At 38.5% G+C, this 22,470-nt stretch overlaps 1 protein-coding gene across 1 annotated transcript in view; it reads right to left on the bottom strand.

The window, feature by feature from the left end:
• The window catches only part of KL (klotho), a 49,524-nt gene that overhangs the window by 10,664 nt on the left and 16,390 nt on the right, over window positions 1–22,470 (bottom strand). Inside the window, exons 2-3 of the mRNA XM_082771362.1 lie at window positions 5,223–5,733; window positions 311–579 (exon numbers count right to left, since the gene is read on the bottom strand). Coding sequence (XP_082627488.1) covers window positions 311–579; window positions 5,223–5,733 — 780 coding nt within the window. The remainder of the gene's footprint in view (window positions 1–310; window positions 580–5,222; window positions 5,734–22,470) is intronic.

The raw sequence follows: 22,470 nt of genomic DNA, 5'->3' as shown, positions 1-22,470 counted from the left end.
CTGACTTCAGTAACTGATCACACAACATGTCCAGGGATGATAAGCATCAGACCCCCTTCAATTGGTGTATGTTTTTATAGACCATTGCTTTCTCGACTGTACCTCACTCCAATTGGATCTCCTTGGTCACACACAGAAAGTCTAGATGAAGACTAAAAGGCATGGTATTTGCAACAAAATCCTTGCATCCATCTCCTTCAAATACTGTGGTGATAAATGTCAGCCAAGACACTCTATCTGGCTAATTTATCAATATGATCTTGACCACTGGTTTGGCTGGAGAACCTACCAGCTTTACCATCAGACTTACCTGAATATAGTTGTCAACAATCCCCCAGGCAAACCCACAGGGAAAGACCCCTTCTATAGGCAGGTTTTCAGGCAAAGGTGGGAAGCCATTTTTTTCTATCAATTTTTGATAGAACAAGACAGAAGATTTTGGCATCAACTTTTTGTCGTGGCTCTGGAAGTCAACATAAAACAATCCACGTCGAATGCTGTATCCCCTGTGCCATTCAAAGCCATCCAGGAGGGACCAGACTGTGTATCCAAACACATTAACTCCATCGTACCGGATAGCTGAGGAAAGAACAAAACCCAAACTCATTGCAGTGCTCATTCATCCTGTGCTGGAACCAGAAATGTTTGTGGTATTCACATGCAAGAAAAATGCAATAGCTCAGGTAAATATCTCAGTGTCTGCTTCAAAGCCCATTCAGGGAATATATTTCAGCTGCACAGAATGCTCTGGGACAGGCTCCCAGGGCATGGGTACACTGTGGAAGGCAATAGAGGTGCCTGGCTTGTCTTTAAACAAGCCAGATTTAGAAAAAGAAGTGGTGCAGCAGTGGTTCAAGCAGTGCTGCTGATTTGGTGTGCCAAACCTTAGCCTCATACCAGGGCAGAATACACCTGAGCAGTTTGCAGCATCTGGGCCAGTAACTGCATGGCGCTGCACTCTGCTAAGCATTGCATCTCACTCTTAAGTGTCATTAATGCAGCACTACTACGCACACAAACCAAGTCAGACTCCTTTTTCACCTTCCTCTCCACTACTAATCTATATTAAGAAAACCCTGATAACACATTTTGGGTTTTGATGAACTTTTATTACCATGGATTGTAAATAGAAGTAAGTGATAATGCTGGAAGACTGCATGCAAAGACTGACTTTTACAATTCTGTCTCCTAATATCTTTTATGGCATACTGTTTTCCAGCTTAAATATTTATAGGTTTCTAAAAATATATATGCATTCTAGGTCAACTCATTGGCTTTTATGAATCACCACACACTTTGCAGGTTAAAATCAGGGTCTGCTGTCATCTGTTAGTTAGTATTGCCAGCATTACAGTTTTATTTTGTGATTCCAAATGATACTCCCTTTTAGTTGTATTAAACACTGAGATTCAGCAAAATGTTCCTGGGCAAGGCTCAGCTTCAGGAAAACATGCAGGAAAGTGGTTATTTTAATTACATAATTAGACCCACCCTAATTCAGCAATGCATTTAAGCACATTGTTATAAGTTCTTTTGAACTTGAATTTGGCTCAGCAGACAGTTGAGTTTATCTTTATTACTCACCATCTTCTGTAAACCCAAACTGGGTACTGAATGCACATATTTTCCAGCCTAATAACACTAACACAGTGTATTTCAGGCAACCAGAATATCAAGACCCTCATTTCCTTGTTTTATTAATGTACCTCATTACAGTAAGCTATGAAGGACCACATGGATTCTTCATTGTAGTCCTGTTCAAATCAATTAAATTAACCGTGGTTATATAAGCTATGAATTTGGCACAGCTTCTATCACAGGTCGTGAGAAAATGTCTAAGGAAATGGAATACTTCTCCTCCTAAAGGCACCATTCTTTTATGTTTGGCACATGATGGTATTTTTCTAACCTCCGCACATACACATGATGACATCTGCCGTACCAGCATAGTAAAAGCCGGTACAGGTCCACTTTGTTAGACAGAATTTCTCTTTGAACAGCACGTCACCCCTCCTGTAAGTCATCACACATCACTCCCGCACTTCCGGAGCACCTCAAAAGCTCCCCTCAAATCCTTCTTTCAAAATGTATTAGCTTTAAAGTGTCACCTATGAAAAAAGCAATGTGAAAAGATTTTGGAAGTTTAGAAGTCTCAAACATAGCATCCCACAAGAATTGCATTTTACTGAAAAAAAAATACAATGAAAAAGACTGGTTCTCCTTTTTTGCATTGTCTATCTGCCCTCTTTTTAGTGTCTGTCACTGTGCAAGCCAGGCTGACTGAAAGCTAAACTCTCCCAGCTTCTGAAACTGAGTGTCCTTGTCCATGCTACCAGCTGGAAATAATGCCTGAGTCCTCCTCAAAGTGTGCCTAGAAGTGTGCTACTGTACAGGCCAGAGCTGGGCCATAACGGGGTTAACAATTAAACAACATTGACTGTCTCCTACCACCACTTTAGCTCATGCTCTATTCAGCTCACTAGTCTAGAAATAGCACGAGATATCATGACAGACCCATAAATAACAAACAAAGCCCTCTGCACAGCTATTGTCCCACCATGGAGGGGTGAGTGAAGCCCAGAGCCACTGTTTCTGTGTGGAAGCTGCCCAAGGATATACATTTTGCCTCCACACATACCTAAGAATAGCTCGATCCTGACCTGTCAGAGGCCTACCTGTCCCTGTTCTCCTTAAGACTCTGGATTCAGACCTGTTATCTCAAATTATCTCAAAATTAACACAAATAATGACCTAACCACTTGGCTAGTCAACATGGCACAGAGGAGCTCTCGCATCCTCCTGTTCTACATGCTCAGCTTTACAAAGAACAACTTTGCTGTATCAGAGAGAGAGCAGGGAAATGAGTATGATCCTAGAGTCAGTGGTCAGATACCCACCCATGTGAGAAGAGAACTCCAACCAACTAGCAACTCTAATTAATATTTAACTCCTTAATATTACAGCTCTATTCACTCTATTCTATCCTCATTGTTATTTGAGGGGTGGAGATCAGTAACAGTAAATGAAAAAATGTGAATCTCAAATAAAGAGTCCTTTCCCCAAAATAAAAACAAAAACAGAAACAACACCAAAATATATATATATATATCTAACCATAGACCATGTCTACAGCACAGAGTGTCAGAGTGGATGTCAGCATTTCAGCCGAAATCAGGAGCAGACTTTTGAAGCAAATTTTTTGACTGCCCCAACTTACTACACCTTGGTTCACATCACAGGATGGTCTCAGGATGCATGACCTGAGGTCCTTTGCAGTGCAATTAAACCAAAGATGGGCTTCAGGAATGCACAGAGTGTGGACACCTGGCCCTCAACACCAACTGTTTTTACTCAGTGTGTTTATTCCAATAAGGCTATACTTACTTGGCAACGTTGACATTCATGTATGCAGTTTTAATGGAACCAGTGCATGCACACAGTGTACCAGGCAGAGATACTGGCCAGATATAGGAAGCAGCAAAACCACAGCTATGTGGCCTTGGCTCTAAATAAAGCATCCTCCTTTCTCAGTGCTATAACCCCAGTACCATTTGTTGCCCCATTACAGCTGGAGCAAATTAGGTAGAAACTAGTTCCTGAATCTCTATGTGATAGTGCTTTATTGCAAAGGATAGACATGTCCTAAGTCTCTGAGAGACACTGTATGTGCCTTTGTCTTGGGTCTTTTCTGTTGTACCACTTAAGACTCTCTTGTGGAATTTTCTTAACTAAATTTGTTCAAGTACTGCATAGGGAACTTTGATAGTCACATTGGATATTTCAGATTCTAACAGGCAGAAGAGTTAGGTGCAATAATTTTCATCATAATGATGCCACAGTCTCTTCTGCAGATCTGGTCCTCTGTTTCTTCTTCCTGTAAAAAGTTTAGCCAAATGTTGGAATTCACAGGTTAATATAATGACAACACTACCACTGCTGAAGTTGTTGCTGTTATTTAAAGTAATAGGAAAGAAAATCTATAAATTGAGATTGTTCCCAGCCAGCTGTTATTAAAAGGCAGATCCATGAATGTTTGTCCAGGAATTTATAAATGGAACAGAAATATGGGTAACAGTCATGAGGTTAAGAGCCTTTATAGACCTTCATCTGGCTTTATGCAAACTAGTAATACCGTACATGCAAGAATTAGTAATTGTTTCAACATTCCATTACTGCCATTTTGGATGCAATGCTTCACGTGTTTATTCACCTTTAAATTTATTTGTAATAATTAGGTTTCTGGAATAGCAGATGAAACAAATGTGGGACTCTTGCATCTTCATGAGTGCTGAGAATAAAACAAAAGCGATTTCTGCCTCTTGCATGCCTGACAATACCAATGTAACACAATGCTTATGTAGTTTGAACAAATAGCTATAATAATAATCTTTTTAAAACCAAAACAGCAAACTGAAGATGAGTAAATAAATTATTAAATTTTAGATTAATGAATTCAAGACACTGAAAGTGGAAATGGGAACCCCAGCAGCTTATTGATGCCTACTAGGATTGAAAGAATTTATTTTGCCACAACAAGATGAGAAATTAGAAAATAACTCTCATATGATGTCATCTATTTCTTCAACCGTGAAAAAAAATGATAGGATAACAACTTAAATAATTTATATTATATAAACTCAAACACTCAGTTGTCCTTAAAGTCATGTAATTTCAGATTATTGTGATTGATATCCATAACTGTATTAATGTAGTATTTATGCAAGGGCAAAACTGAGATGCAACATGAAAAGGTTTCAATTTTCCATTTAAAATATATTCTTTTACCCTTATGGTTTTTTTTTTTCAGAGGAACTCTTAATGGATAGCATACACTTTTCCACATATATATTCTTAAGTTTAGTATATATGTATCCATACAACTACAATAAATTATTAATAAATAATATACTACATTTCCCTAAATCCACTGACAGTATAGTTCACACAGGGTTTGTACTTCTTCCCACTGAAGACAGCAGAAATTTTCCTACTGATTTCAGAGACGGCAGCACCAAGCTCACCAAATGCTATCTGCAGATACTGTGGGTCTTCAAGAGCTGAAAAGAGCAAACCCAGGAAGAGATCTGGAGTGTCATTTCACAAATGCCAACATGAATGTTAAAGACCCAAATTAGATTTCAGCCTGGTTCTTTAACAAGTCTCTTTAGGCTGTTTTGCATAATGATTTTGTCAAACACGTATTAATACAACCTTAATCCTACCTTTCAAAGTTTCCATAATGAACTTCTTGAGATAGTAAATATATTTGGCATCATCTCTCTTGGTGCTACCAGAAACAAACCAGCTGTTTTCCACAATGAATACTGGGGGGTTGTTATATTCACAGCTTATCCAGTAAAGGAGCTGCCTCAAGCTTATTGATTCCAACTGCTGGAATTTCATGTGAGAGTCCAAGAGCTGGAAACTCAGGGTAGCTCCAAAAGAAAGAGCAAAAAAGTCAGCTGTTCCCTTGATGTACTTCTTCTCATCTTCACTAAATTCAGGCAGCAGAGATGAGAGGTTACTCCTCATGCTCTCTGGATAGTCACCATCAATAAATATGGGCTTAGCAAACCAGCCGAGCACAAAATCAAGGGATTTTTGACATTCTTTTATATTTTTGTCAGTCATACTCTGAGGTTTTATCCAGTGGGAGCTAAGGGCAATTGACACTTTTCCTCTTTGAGTTGGACGAAAATGGTCATTGTAGAGATGCCAGACTTTAGCATGGGCCTGTTGAAAAGAAAGACTGTAATTAATGCACCCGAAGTTCCATTTTAAGTATCATAATTGGTCCCAAGTACCATCCACTGTCATACAGTGACCAGAAAAACATTGCATTTGAGGGTCCAGATTTATTCATTCATCAGCAGTAACTCCTAAGTTAACTTTTCATTAATACAATATTAGAGAAAGACAATAAATTTGTAGTTGTTTTGGCAAAACAGCACTGCAGTTTTCTATGAGATACAACTCCAGACACCAAACACACTTTTGGTAGTTAGCTAGACATCATTACTGGCTGTTATTATTAAGAATGGACATATTTCCAGTACTTACAAAAATGAAAATCAATTTAACTAAACATGTCGCAAAGGATGTTTTCATTACACGAATATCACTTTATCTGTAGATACACAGATATATGGCAGGTCCATACTACTAAGATCTCTCAAACAATGTGAGACAAACAAAAACCCTGAACTTGTTTCTATTTGAACCAGAACACACAGTATAGGAAAACTACCAACTTGGACTTAGAGCCGGCTGGTGAATAACAAGTTATCACTGCTCTTGAAAAACTACTCTAATAATTTGATTTAACTTGTTTTATTAAATTTTGCTGTTTATCTCTAGCATCAGATTTCATCCACTTGATTTTTGGTATAACTTTATCTGTTACTGTGAGGAGATGTTTTCTACCAAATTTCTTTCCCGTGATCTTACAGAGTGGGTTGAAACATTCTCTTGATGTTCCCTTTGAAAGCTAAATAGATTAAGTTCCTGGAGCCTTTCATTATCTTCAGGCGTAGTTTCAAGCCCTCTAACCATTCTCCTCTGCTCTCCTCTGAATCGCTTCCAATTTGTCATCATCCATCTTAAACTGCAGAAGCAGGATTGGATAATATGCCAGTGGTAGTCTTGCCAGCAGTAAAACCAGAGATAATTTAATATACTGTTTCTGCTTATGTGACCATAGCATTACACTATGAGCATATGCTCATCTAAAGTACCATGATATCTCCAGAGCCCTTCACCATCTAAAACATATTTTTCTTTGTACCTGGCTTATCAAATTTTGACTGCTCTATGAATCAACATCCCATCTTTATGTCATCTTCACATTAGTAGAAATGGTAATGCTTTTTTCTAGGTCATTGGTAAAAAGGTAAAAAACGAGAGATCTTTCATTAGAATAAAATCTACCTGATAACTATTCCCAGTTTACATTTGCATTCTGAGACTTATCAGTTAGTATTTGTTCACATAATTCTGTGATGACATGAACCTCTGTTCTTGCCATACAAATTCACAAGTGTGCTGAATATATGACAGATTATTAATCAAAATGTCACAGGCATTTTTTCAGTTCTCCCTGAAATAAAAGCCATATAGAAAGCCAATCTTCCAACCCATGCAGCTGGTATGTTAGCAAATTTTGTCATTAATTTATTGATAGCTGTTGTTTACAGTTTCCTTTTCATACACTCTTACCATTCAAGCTTTCAACTGCTATGATTTCCAGTTGCCAACCTTATTAGGAACATTAAACAATTAAGATTATTAATCATTTTTGACGTAGACACTGTCAATTACCCAGGAAAAATAATTCATTCTACTGTTCTTGCAGAATTTTAATTCTCACTGCTGGGAGAAAAGCAACTGGAAGTGAAGGACAATGAAAGGTAAGATCAATAATCAGGGCTCAGATCAGTTGACCCCATACAAAAAACCTGCTGCTTTTGAGTCACCATGGGGTGTATAAAACATCTGTGCAAATTTGACATTGGCTGTAAAGGAAGCTGAACCTATGCCCTTCTAAAGTGGTCACCAAAATGCAAATAACAGCCTTGGAAACTCTAAATCACAGCACACACCTCTGCACACATACCTGATTCCAGCTCTCAGGTGCAAACTTTAACATACACGCTCAGTTATAATGCACCAACAGCTCAAATAAACATGATGCAGTCCCACCATTTGTCTATATTAAAACAATGAATTTTGATGCTAGTGAGAAACTAAATATAGCAACCTCTTCAAAGTCTCATGACAAAAATGAGAGCTGACTGGCACAGACTTAATTTTATTTTACACTAAAGCGCCATTATGCTGATGACAGAACAAAAGACATTAGGCACCATGACCAAAACTCCATACAGCCAACACCTTAAATATGATTTTAAAAATACCACTGGGAACAAATGTGTCACCACTTCCAACTCTAAGAGATGTCTGGAGAAATATTACTGATGGCAGAATTTCAAACCATTATCCTTGGAACCCAATCTGAACTTCTCACAAGGTGCCTCTGTGTCCCTGCCTCTCATCATAAACAAAGATGGGATGACAGGGGTAGCTTTTATGTTTTGGCTTTTTTTTTTTTTTTTTTTTTTTTTGTCTAGTTGTGGCATTCAGAGGGAATCCTGAGTACAGAGTCCAAAATCTAGCTTTCCTTTCAGTTTGTGCAGCCACGTTGAGGTTACTGTTGTAACCAAACATAGCTGGATTAATGCTACAGTAGTATTATATGCTATAATGTATATATTATATATATATAATGTAATGTATATATATATGGGTATATGTCTATACCCATACTACAAGTATCAGCTGGCTTTACAGGTATGTCCTAGGCATATTGTAGTTCCTTTCAGATCACATACACTTTTTGCCTCAATAAATGCCATGCATTCTTCCTCTGTTGGACCTGACTTATCTCCAGGCTTCCTGTCTCGTATGTTAAGATGCCCCCAAGCACACTTTCAGACACCAAATTTCATCTGCCGTCTGCACTTGCAAGTATTCTGCCCACTCATGTAGCACCTCAAGGATTACGTAGGACTTTCCCCATAACTCCTGGCTTTCCCCACTCCAATCCATGGAGAGAGATCTCCCAGCATTTTAGCATCCTTGATTCTACCATGAAGGAAGTTCATGCAAGAAGTACCAGCAAGAAGGAAGGGAATCCTGTGGGTTAGCCCTTTCCACAGATGAGGTCCCATTTACTATCTTGTAGGAATGAAAAAATATAAAAGGTAAAAATGTGAAATTATGTCATTAATATTTATTTTCTAAGCTGATCATCTATCTCTATAGAAAATGAGAAGACTGGTGTCTAAAATATGCTGGATGAGTCATTCTTTGGGAGTCCATCTTTCTCCACTGATGACAGACAAAATCTGCTATTTAGTTATACAGGACTTCTACAGAGTGCTGAAAGCAGCTGAGAAGCCCACTCAAATGTCTTTGCCTCCTGGAGTGTGCATGAAGTTAAAGTGGAATTATACTAACTCCATAATAAACCAGCTAAGCATAGAATATAGTGTTTTATAGTACAGAGGCTCGATGGACAAGCATGAATGGATTAATTCAAACATACATAGAAATAAACCTGGAATAAGTAAGTGACAGACCCAAGTCTCTATAGACATCTGGGAAAGGATCAGTTTTCCTAAAATTAGGTGTCTGATGCAGTTTTAGAGACTTCAGAATATTTCAGCCTTTAACTGCAGTTTCAGAACACTCTGAGTCTCCCATAAATCCTAAGCTGCAACTGCTAGACCCACAGAAATTCTTGGGATACTATAGGATGTGCTGAATGATAATTTGCATATACACCTATCTTCAGGCAAATGAATCACACTGCTCGGGTGGATTCAGTTTGAGCTGAAGCCACCTTATATTCTGCTGTCCACATGTAAGCTAGATGCCCAGGTACCCACTGTAGACAATGGAGATCTTGGGCTCCACTCAGTTGCCTGAACAAAGATGTCTAATTGCCACTCCAGAATGATGGTGGTTCCATGTAGACGTCCTAAATAGCCTTGGAAATCTCATGTGACACTACTGTGCTAATCAAATCCACTCAAGCCAATCTACTTTGTGAAGTCAACTGAGTGATTCACTGGTGCAGTACAGCAGCCACACCACGGCACTCAGCAGGATCACTGCCTAGCTCCCAGTAACTGTAGTGATTGTGGGTGGGACTTAAATAGGTGCCCAGACTCTTTTGAGATGTCTTACCTGAACTTGAAGACCTTGCTTTTTCTGGAGCAGCAACTGGAGGCCAGGCAGAATCCTAGAGCAGTTCACATGACACTATATGCTTTTGCTGGGACAACTGAAACCTCCTAGATGTCTACTAACTGTATTCAAAGTTTAGTGTCCCAGATCATATGCAGAGAAAAGAAGCAGAAACAGCCTATAATCAATTCCTTTATATTTATCTGAAATCTTACCTCCTCATCTCAGTGACTATGACAGGCTTTGAGTTCACAGCTGACTAGGATTTAGACCATGGCAATCCACACTTCAGTACTTTCACTGACACATAGCATGTTGGCTCCTTGTCCCTGTTTTTGCAGGCTTCTGAGGGCTCTTACATTGTTCCTTGTTAGCTCAGGCAGATGTGTGGTGCTGACAGATCACTTGGCTTTACTGGAAAACCTTACCAAAAAAGGCTGAATTTTGGTAGTCTTGTCATTATTACTTGCTTTCAGATAGTAGCACGTGTTGCTAGATACCAAACATTTGACTGACACCTTTTTGGGGGGTACTACCTTACATTCTTCTGAATCTTTTGAGACTTGAGACAAGCTGGTATTGGGAAAGTTGCCCGTTAGTACAGGGACTCCTTGTGTTTACTACTGTATATTCTTCAGTAACACACTGTCAAGTAAGCTTTTAAATGCTTACTTTACCCTTTAAGTGTTTACATCACTTAAAAAAATACTAATTTTTCTATCACCATGAAAATGGAAAAATGTCTCAAGATGTAGCTTTTCCTTAGCTAAGCCCACCCATATTTCTGAATTTTGCTCATGTTTCAGGGTCTGGCATAGACCTGCTTTCAAGTTGATGCATTCTTCTTCCCACCACTCTCCCACACAATATACCTATTTGAACCACGCTCTACCTATAATCAACCTTTGAAACTCTTATTGGTCATGTTTTATCAGCCTTATAGTGATCCCAGTGTGAGTCAAAGTCAATAATGCATGAGTCCAGCCTTGGTGAAGCATCAAACACATTTCCAAGGCAGAAAAGCCTCTTGTATTGCATGGGCTCGTCTACATAGTCCAGCTTCCTGCAGTGATAACAGAAATAATTCAACACAGGCAAACAGTCTTCACAATCATCTGACATAGTCATATCCTACTCTATTTCAGAACGGAGCTACACAGTCCAAGAATCACCAGGCGAAATCAGTTTAGTGATATACAGACAGCTTTGTTTGCCTGACTACTCTAAATTCCTGCCCAAGATCACTAAGACTTTCCTGAGGCTGTCATTGATAAGCAACATTCTGCAAGTTATCAGTGCTTATGTCTATCATGATGCATAAGCTTCACAACAGCAAATCAAGAATTATAATTGGGAATATCATGACTCAATCATGATTCAAAAATTTTTGTTCATTCCTCTAGAATAAGTTGTCTCAATTTTTACTTGTGTCTTCTGAACCAATAATAATACCATTCATTTCACAAATAAACTGCACAAATAACCTGCTCTCCATGCTCAGATGAACTATCTGTATTAACTCTCTATTTGCATTTTAATGAAGCTGCTTAGGAAAGTGTTACTGAAACACATTTAGCAATACAAAGCGAAGAGTTAATTGGAAAAGATGTGCAAAGGATTTTTGATTACTAGAAACCAGGACGATGTATCTCCAACAAAAATGTCATTATTCAGTCTTACATCAAAAGCCCTTCTGAAATGAGTATAATTATTGGAATGGCATGGGAAACTCTAGTGCATCATTAGTCCGAATGTGCCTAGTACCAAGAAGAAGAAAAATGCAATGACTTTTTTTCTCTGTTTCATAAAAAGTAAGTATTTTAATCAAAAGCTACAACAAAGGATGTCATATTTCATGTCATGTTTCACCCTTAGATCCAAAGTCAAGTAGGCTTTATCCATACAGTCCAGGGCAAACATTCTTTTTCACAAGAAAGTGATAATCTTAACACTGAGTAGCAGATAAAGAAAATTAGAAATTGCTTAAGATTTTCCCCATATTCAGAAGCTGGCAAGACAAAATCGTCATGTATAAAGCACAAGATTTTGCTATAGATAATATGCTAGTCATGTAATAACTTTTTTTTTTTCACTCTTATTTTTCATAAGTACAGATTATTCTGTTCCTTTTTAGAATTTGTTAGCCAACACATGACTGGTCCAAAAAATTCAGTATTTATGACCAACCTCAACAACCTAAGACCAGATGATAAATGTACATAGAATGCTAAGTGAACATTTTTCAGTCTATAAATACTTAATGTACAGTTTGCTACAAATTTACCTTTAAGTGTTGATAACAGACCTGAACTACATTCTTTTGTTCCAATTCCTTTCTTAGTGTTATTTAGTCACAGTTTTTCCCACTGTGCTGGTCACCATAACATGCTGGTGCCTCACAGGCATGACTGAATTTATGCCTGCCATACATAAGGCAGGAAGCAATACTACTCCTACATGTATTTTAAGAATAGGGAGCAGAGATATTACGACATGTGTAGACAAAGAAAAATTAATCCAGGTACCTTAACTTCTACAGCAGTGTATTCACTCCAGAACAATGCCTCTGCTTGATAAGATACTCAACTCTACAGAAAAGGAAAAAAAAAAAAAAAAAAAAAAAAAAAAAAAAAAAAACATCAAAGATGATAGCATTAAGTACTTATCTGAGGACACAGCAGTTAAAACACCATTTCTTCCCATCACAAGCAAAACGGAGGAGCTTTGCTGGACTGATCAAACCTGCCCTGCAAATCCCGCTATCTCCATCAGAGGCTGAGCAAACTCAACCGTACACCTTTTGGGGGAAAATTCATTTCACCTAATTTTTGTCATCGCCTGCATCTGCACAATTCACACAAATGGCAAAGGAGAAAACTTCTAGGACACAATTCACTCAAGTAATTTTTAATCCCCATTTGAGAGTGAGATGAACAGCCTGCATTTCCCTTCACTCATCACACAGGGAGGCTGGCACCACTTGCTGGAGCTAACACTGTCTGAATAAACTGAAGCACCCAACAATGAGTGAGCTGGGAAAGCAGCTAGAAGTCCCATGAGACTTAACAGTCTCTGAAAATATAAAGGTCATCTGGAAAAGAATTAAACAGCATCTGACTTTGAGAAGCAATGGGAGACAAGATAAAAATAGCTTTATTTCTGACAACAAATGCTTCTGAGACACTTGATGTGTTTAATCATTTTCCGGTACCTCTGACAGAAAAGATTAATTACGGAACTGCACAAAAATAGTTCAAGGAATGTTGTGACCCATGTGCATATTAAAGATATGAGAGTCTTAAGCAGAGTACAAAAAGAAGATAAAAGTACATAGCAGTTTGTGTGATTTAAAGCTAAGAGACAATCTTGCAGTACTGAAAGGAGCTAAATTAGTCCCTGATAAAAGACTTGATTCCGATTGGAATCTGGGACACAATACTCAGGCAGTATTTAGGGAAAGACCAAGATACAATCATTGTTATCAAAATTGTTTTGGGTGTACTAAAGCTACGTAAACATACAAAAGCTCCAGAAAAGAGACTGACATGCAAAGCCATCTACCAGGGCGCGAACCTCTTGAGGACACGGCCATGTTCTAATGCTGCTGACATACTCATGTACACAAAATACCACCAAAAAAAAAAAAGATGTGAGGGAAAAAGACATGGAGAACTCAGATGTAATCCACCAAGGCAAGCACACAAAATGGAACATGCTGCTGTCAACAACGCAAACCAGATAATAAAATGATTTTGCAAGAGTTGATAATCTTCGGAAATATACGCAGAACAAAAAGGATGAAAAAAGAGCCATGAGTTTGGTAAAGGGAACTGAATATATTATAACCTCAAGCAAAAGGAACATTAAAGGATTTTAAGTCACATTCTGGTTGGAAAGAAAGTAACATGGTGCTACCAGTAAGCACAAAAGTTACACATATAAAACTCAGATAAAACTGACATATGATATATACAAAATAAAGATCTAAAATACAGAAAACTGACAAAACAATGCCCAGTCAGAGGACTGAAATTAAGCAGATGCCAAAAAGCAAGTGGAAACGAGAGAATTGGTAAAGGTACTGGCTAGGGGAAGGCATCATTCCAGGTTCAAACCTTTGGTCTCATCAAGGTTTGCACAAAGTGGCTGGACAGGGAAGCTCTCTGACTACAGAACAGCTCTTCAGATGCTGAAAGCATTCAGAACTCAGAACTTCCCCCTGTGCTATGGCATAAGCTGACAGAGAAGATAGATAAACTAGTTGCTCTGCAAGTCATACATTGAGGGATGCAACCACGGTAACATATGCACTCTTAATTACATTAGTTGGGGAAAAAACAAACAAACAAACAATTTTTGGTAATATGCAGACTCAAAGAACTGAATAAATATTATAAAAGGCAACTTTTTTCAATACCTTTATGGGGAGAAATTCTGGAAGAGGTGACTAATACAGCCATCTGTGCATATTCATCCCCTCAAAATACCGTTTGGAAATGCTCGTTCTACACACTGCCGAACTATGTTTGTTATCCCAAATGTATTTCTGATGGTTCAGTGGGTACACAGACACTAGTCTGATCTAGGGTAAAAAATGTAGACACACATGGAGAGAATTGCTTTAGAGACTCTCAGGGAAGTGGGCAAAAGCTAAACAAAGAAAAAAGGACAATTCTGTATAATTAAAACTGTGTGTTATGAAGAAAAAATACATTAACAAGACACAGAGGTAAAAACAAATAGGACTAAAGCCCATCATCAGTACATGTCCTAGACAGACAAGAAAATCACAAAATGGTATTTCTGCTTGCTGGGCTTAATCTAACTGTGTGAACCAACCACCCAGATTAGAAAAATGTTGAAGACAATCTATAATTTTGTGTGGAAATGATAGAATAAAGAACCCAGTTTACTCATTACCCTAAAGAACCCAGATTACTCATTACCCTTATCCCAGGTGCATTTAAAGCTCTCTGAGTAGAAGCACTGTGCTCTGGTGTGAATGATTAACTTAAAATCTTATCCTGGGCACGGCAGTGGATTCAAAACAAATTGGCCCTACCAAAGTATGTAACCACTCCTGGAAATGCACTGAAACATTTTATGTGCAACTCAATGCTAAGAGTTTCCCAGGAAGACAGCAGGAAATCTTTGTCATGCCATTTTCACATGAGCATCAACTGATACTGTATTTGACAAATCCATGTTTGTAGAGTTGGGAAGGGCTGACAGAAAGGCAGGCAGAAATTATTCCTGAGGTGCATTCATGTGCTGCCCTAAAAGCCCCAGACTCTCTTCATTTAGAGATGAATGGGTAGACAATTTTCCCCAGCTTTGGTCCCAAAAGAAATTAGATTGCAGGAGTATTCATGCCAAAGTGTTTATGGATCCTGACCATCAGCCACAGAGGAAGTAAAAATATCCCAAACCACAGAGCCACAGAGAAAAATCTTATTGGAGTGAGGAATAATTTCACAAAGATTGTGCATTATCAAGGTTCCAATCTGGCCTACCAAAAAGCAGACAACAGAAATTACTGAATTACTGGTTTACTGTTTTTGAGCGCCTTTTTTTTTTTTTTTTTTTTTTGAATATAAACCACACCTGTTGTACCAAAAACAATAGAAACTGGAATAGCAAATTTAGCACATTCTGTCTTTGTGATCTTGCTATCAGGCGAAGACTGGAGAGAATTTCCCCCTATCATTCACAGGGCACCAGTACTGCTTGACATGCATCTACTGTCCAAGGATTTCACCATGCTCCAGCTATTTGCAATATTCATATCATCCAAACATGGAAAAAATTACAAGAGGCTGATCAAATACAGATAATTTCATGAACAGCTGATGCATTAACATGCAGCCAGAGGTGAAAGAGTTAACTAAACAAGCATAAGTCATAACCTTGGGAGCACCATTCTAAGTGGATTGATGAACAGACTAAGGGGTACAAGATGAGTGAAGTATTTAGGAGTAGACTCATCACCTTACCACCAGTGAGCAAAGTTAATAGGAAGCTTCGTGCTCTACAATTCTGCGGGAGCTCAGACCTCTTCTGGGTTTGTTTATTTTTTTCTCTAGGATTTTATATCCATGTTTGCAGACATGATGAAGCCTTTATCTAAGTTATTAAAGAAGCTGCAGCAATGGGAATGGAGATCAGAACAAAATATGGCCTCTACAGCATTAAAAAAAAAGGCCAGCACAGGTAGTCACATTGGGAATGCTGATCCAGCACGGCCACATTATCTGCACTTCATAGAACTGTAGAATCATTAAGGTTGGAAAAGGCCTTCAAGATCACCTGGTCCAACCATCACCATACTACCAGTGTCACCCACTAAACCATGTCTCTAAGCACTATGTCCAACCTTTCTTTAAACACTCCAAGATGGTGACACCACCACCTCTCTGGGCAACCCGTTTCAATGCCTGGCTGTTCTTTCCAAGAAGAAATGTCTCCTAATTTCCAACTTAAACCTCCCCTGGCACAACTTGAGGATACTCCTTGTTGTATTGCTAGTTATCTGTGAGAAGACGCCAATTCTTCCAGCAAGGACAGAGGCCTTGTCACCACAAAAACAAGGAGAGGCAGTCAGCTTGTTCTGTATGAAAAGGAGCATGAGACGCTCCTGGGAGACTTAGCACTAATGTAATGGGATGATCCAGAAATCAATGAGTGGGTGAAAGGTGTAATTGCCAAACTCGGCATATTTAAGAATCCATAGTGTGAACTCAGCAGAAGAATGAACTACAATAGGTGGTCCCCACGGCATACGATGGGGATCTCATCCAATTTGTTCATAAGAAAAGTCACTTTGATGAGGCTAGAACAACAGAAGGTAGTCTTCTCTGGGAGAAGACATGAAATAATGGATACAGAATTATTTAATGTGTATGATAGTAAATATTTCTACTACACAAGTTAGACCTCCTCCCTCTTCAGCACCCAAAGATAACAGCTCCATGGTTGCACATATAAATTGATGGCTACTTTATCAATCTCACAACAAAACAGTAACTGGGTACATCACCACGGGGTAATGACAATCACAGGAAGGAGGCCACTACAACAGTGGTAGTTTGATTAGATTCTACCCACCAAATGGCATCAGAAGGCATTTCTGGTGTCCTGGATGAATGTGCTGGGGATAGCTTTTCCCATTGCAAATTCCTCTGTGAGGAACAGCAGCCACTGGGCAGTACAGCGAAGAAGGAATTAGAAGATGTCCCCAGTGGGTAACAGGAAAGTGTTTGGCCCTATGCAGTTGGTACAGGAATTATAAATTTAAACAATGTATGTACAACTGATGTCTTACAAGCTGTGGCAGATCATACACTGCAGCAGCACTAAATGAACGAGGATCAAACAAATTAATGACAGTCACGAGGGAAGCAACATTGTTTAGTGACAGCAAAAACCTCAAGTTGTCAGATAGACAATGGCATGTAACAAGACGCTAGTGTTTGCACACAGGGTAAACCTGAACATCATTAAGCATGGTCAAAACAAAATTAGTGGATCAGAGCTCTGTGCTATAATACAAACAAACTCAACCCAAAATGAAGGAGACTTACTTGAATTGTGATCTCTACAAAGATTATTTTTTAAAATAAACATTTGGGTTGTTCATGTTCAAATCCAGCTTGGTCACTGATGACATGATAACCTGAGCTATAACCTTGGCGATTAGATTTAGTCGTTCTGAGATTAGAGCTGTGCATCAGTGACAATGGGCTACAGAGTAAAACAGAAAGGTCCAATCAGCCCTCTAGATGGATGCACGAAGATCATCAGGATAAGCACTGTATGTGTGATGGTACCAGTTTTCAATCTTCAGACAACTATTTAGATTATAATTTGACCAGATGTGAATACAGAATTATTCCTTCTTTTTCTAATCAATCTGAAACTGTTTATGTGAGACCCAGCTGTGTTTGTATGCATGCCCAATACACAGCAATCAATATAAACTACCTCATTGTGTATAACCTGCCTGAAATGTTGTTTTGTGTGCATTTAACAGAACTGATTGAATGGTGTGATTTCAATTATACAGCATTTTTACAAGCTGCAAAAATCACTGAAACTGTATACAACATTAACTTTAATTCAGTAACTTTTGGAGTAACTTTTGCGTGATTGTGCAGATAATACAGCATTCTGTAACATCTGAAGTCCAGTCCATTGTAAAACAAGCCACAAAAGCAATGATTGCAGTGCACTGCAAAAACAAACAAATTATTCACATAACAACTGCAACAGGGAAGGCAGAGTGTCATTCTTGATGGGAATCCCTCTTGTGTGGTCCCCTTCAGCTGCAGGAATTTTGAACTTGGCTCTACAGGCTGTGGCTGTAATTCTACCTATGTTTTTTATACTTCATAATTTGTAAAACGTGGAAGAATAATATTAAGTGTTGAGTAATATGAGGAATAGCTATACCCTGGAAGAAAGAACTGTGGACTAGTCAGTCCACAAACCTGTGGGAATCTTGTGCTTTTTGGACTGGAGGCTGGGCAGAGGACAGCTGGAGGCTAGGCAGGATACACCAGGTTTCTCAAATGGCACATGCTTGTCTATTTGTGCAACTTTATTACCCCTAGCAGTTTCTAAAGAGATAGCCTTGGGATCATAGGAATTTATGACTGAGGACATATGCTGTGGGAGATTGTATGTTATAGGACCTAAACTAGGCTTTTTCACCCTGCAAGTCTTGATGCCTCAGTTGTTTGCCTGTCTTTGCAACAATACATAAGACTAAATGAAAAATTGTAATCAATATACTGACTACTACTAGACATAATTATTCCTAATGTTATTGTTCCACAATGTTTGGTTACAAAAGGAAGATCTGTGATACTGGAAGAATTAAAACTGGTTACTCAGCAAAGGTACGTCTCATCAGCAGGGATACAGTTACTGGAGGAGGCAGACTTTGGTCAGGCACCTTCATTAAATGAATCTGCACACTCCTCAGCAGCCACCCAGAAGATGAAGTACAGCTGTTCAAATCAGAACCCAAAAGAGGAGAGAAAAAATCCAGAGCAAGGAAATATAAGAAAATTAGATTCTGTTGGGGCAAGAGAAACTCTTGGGGTACACCATTTTTAAAGACTCAAGCAACAGATTTATGACTTCAGTAAGAGATGGAGGAACAAAATGGGACATCCAATTGCAGGTGGTGAAGGGAGGGCAGAATTTGAATTTATGAATTTCTTAAGGAGCGAGGATAATTTATGTGTATTTACCCAAGTTCTTCTACAAGCTTTCGGCTATACTGCAGTCACAGATTAAACTGGATTCAATTTATATCTCCTCTGATTTGGGAAACGCATTTAGAACCTCATCCAAAGCCTGCTGAAACCATGAAAATATACTTTTGAGATATAAATAAGTCTCTTTATGTCTGTTTCTAAATGTGTGTTTAATGGCAGATATAAAATTTCTCTGCTACAGAGACGAGTGTTAACTCAAAAGCATACAAATGAAAGTTTTCCTGCTTTATTCTTGCAGTCTGCAAACATAATAAAAACACCATTTAAGCTAAAAGGTGGAATCTTACATGGCAGAAAACTGCAACAAATAAGAAGCATTTAAAAGAGGATATGTAATTCTTATGTTATAAACATAATATTCATATTGTTGATTATCTGTAGAAATTAAGCCAGGTTTCACTTGTTTGTACATAAGGATTTTAACAAGTTTGGCTGGCATAATATTGAATGCTTTAACATAGTTTTTGGGAAGCTAAATATTAGAAGAAGTGATATAAAAATACCAGCTACAGTTGTTTCATTTTTTAAGTATATCCTATATTTTTATATGATGCAATATAAAATGGGGGGGAGGGTTGTCACATCAATGTACTGCAATCTCAAGCTTAGTGATCCACAACAGAAATCACAGTAAAAGTTGACCTAAAGAGTTTTTATCCAATATTATGGGGAAAAAAAAGGGGGGGGGGGGGGTTAGGGGGGGAGGAAGGGGTAAAGAAAAAGAAAAAAAAAAAGATGGAAAACAGCAAAAGAGAAGGGGGATTGTTGTCAGGGCAATAATTTGGTCTAAGTCATAAAGAAAAGGCCACATCTTGGTTTAATACACATAGTTGCAAAAGCTAATTAACTACTACTCTTCTTTCAGCAGTTCTTGTTTCATCTTCTGTGCTCTCACCACCACAGTAGACACTACCATTTAAATATCACCTGTCTTAAAGGAGGGCAATTCAAAGTAGAGTTTGGAGACATGCCTCGTTTCTAAGTAATTGACCAAAGAGCTCTACAGGTATAGCAAAACCTTTTAACAGATTTCCATGAAGACATCCATCAAAACTCTCTCAGAGCCGCACAGGTGCCTGTAAACTAGCTAAGTGTCTGTCACAGTCCCACTCGAGACAACAGACATCTCAGCCTTAACTAGTGGAGGAGAGGAACAGCAAGAAATCCAGTGACTGAATTGTTTTTAAATACTGCCTTTGTTTTTTTTGACCTGTACAAGCTCATGCAAACAGCCAGATGTCTTACATATATTCCAGGCTTGTTAGATAGAAAAGGAGAGTGTCCTTTTAGGCACCTTAAGTTCCTAATATAATAATAATATGTAGCTGGTTAATTTCCAGCCATAGCACCTACATCTACTTTAGCAAGAGAACATTAGAGCCGAATAATTGGTGCTGAGGACTCAATTATCTACAACACCCCATGGACCAGAAGCTGATCAGCAGCTGGAGGTCACTGAAAAGGAGGACACTGTGACCCTGAAAAGCAGTTTCCAGATTACCTTCATCCAAGAACAATCCAGTACAAGAACTCCAAAACCACTTCAGGCTACAAACTGCATTACAGCAAATGGAGACAATCAGGAGATTCAAGCTGCACACACACTCCTGTCTAGATGCATGCTTAAACAGCCTAATGCTACAAAAGCATGAAACCTTTTGTATATTTAATCAAAACCCAATACAAAAATATTTCATTCTGAGAGACTTCAGACAGTGTATGTTAGTGACTGAAAAAAAAAAAAAAAAAAAAGGATTTAACAGAAGATATACTAAATCAGGATGATGCTTTAGATATTTAAAAATTCACAGATTGCACAGCTTACATGAAACCTTGGTTCAATCTCCTTTGTTACATGTAGGAGAGAAGCTCATACTTCAGTAACCAGCTAGTTGTCTGAACACCAATGGAAAGCAAACTGAATCTGGGTCTAAAGAGCTTGAAAAGCCAGGTGTTTTGTGGAGATGAAGGAAGGAAGGCAGGGAGGGAGGAAGAAAGGAAGGAAGGAAATAGAAGAGATTCCTGTTCCTTGCATTAACTGAATTTTGCTTTTCACTGGAAGCTTTCTTACACATGAATGTATGCTTGTATTGAAGAGCTAAGATACTCTGCAAGAGTCATGTATACACATTTTTATTGTCTTACTGGGAGGAAAGAGCACCTCTGCAGAAATGAGCACTTTGAGGAAAAGTAAGGCTCCATCTCTGGCAATCAAAAACCACTTTGTTCATACCAGTAGGATGCAAGAAAGCAAAGATGTTGGGAAGAAATACTGAAGAAGAAGTAGGGATTTTAATTACATACTCTGAAGAATAAAACAATTGAAGGATATCAGGATATGATTTATAATCAAAGGCACTAGATGCATTAGGTGCTTACTACAAATGAGCCACTGGGCACCCAGAATATAAAGACAATGGTTGGACTTTGATGATCTTAAAGGTCTTTTCCAACTAAAATGATTCAGTGATAACAGGGATGCTCTGATGTCATACTACTTGCCCACCCAAGCTCTTCTCCAACAGCAGCAGCAGGACATGGTACCACCTTAAGAGAGCAGGTGAACCTGGTCACCTTCTGAGATCTAGCCTCCTACTTCCCAGGCATCCACACTGTCATGGTTGAGATGTCAGGAGGTACATTCCTGCCTGCTAAAGGATTTTGGTATCTGCTTATGGGCCCACACTTCACATATTTCCCTACTCCCTTTTTGAGTTTGCTGGTATAACCTGTTCCCACAATACTTTCCAGAAGTTCATGACGTGCTGTGTAAAAAGGACTGACCTGTTTGCTCCATGTTTCTTTTACTCTCCGTGGAAAGAATCAGGAAATATCTGGTTGCAATTTATCTTACCTTAATGTGCATGCTAAAATTGATCGGAAGGGCCATGCCCTAAAATTATCTCCAGAGTATAAATGAGGCATAAGGTAACTAGCTCAGATGTAAATGTGTGCAATGCAACATCTAAAGTGAAGTGAGACAAACCACACCCTGTCAGTCTTTAACTGGTCTTTTCCAATTTAAAATATATAATTTAGCACACTTTAATTAAATATATTTAATACGTATATAAAGTAAGAGAAGTTTATTGCTAGTCTGAGAGTGATGCCTACATAATCCTTCCTGTTGGGATGACTGCTGCAGGGGAAAAAAAAAATGGGAAAGAAGGCAGAGTCCTGATTTCAAAGCACAAGTTTGATTTACTGTAGTTAGTCCTGGTTATTCTGCATCTCCCTAGGTTCCTTCGTGATGATGGTTAATCAGTTGCTGCATGTTCACTGTGGACACAACAAAGGATTTCACATAAAAGTATAAAACATTCTGAGCAAGGCACTGGAAAAGTTTTGTTAAATGATACAATATTCCAGAAGAATGTGATGAGTCATTTTACTGTGAAAGAAGAATTCTGACTTCTGAGAATTTTCACAGAAACACAAAAAA

Source organism: Aythya marila (genome assembly GCF_965140915.1).
Source record: "Aythya marila genome assembly, chromosome: 1".
NCBI classification, from domain to species: domain Eukaryota; kingdom Metazoa; phylum Chordata; class Aves; order Anseriformes; family Anatidae; genus Aythya; species Aythya marila.
This window is presented reverse-complemented; position numbering and strand designations above follow the sequence as displayed.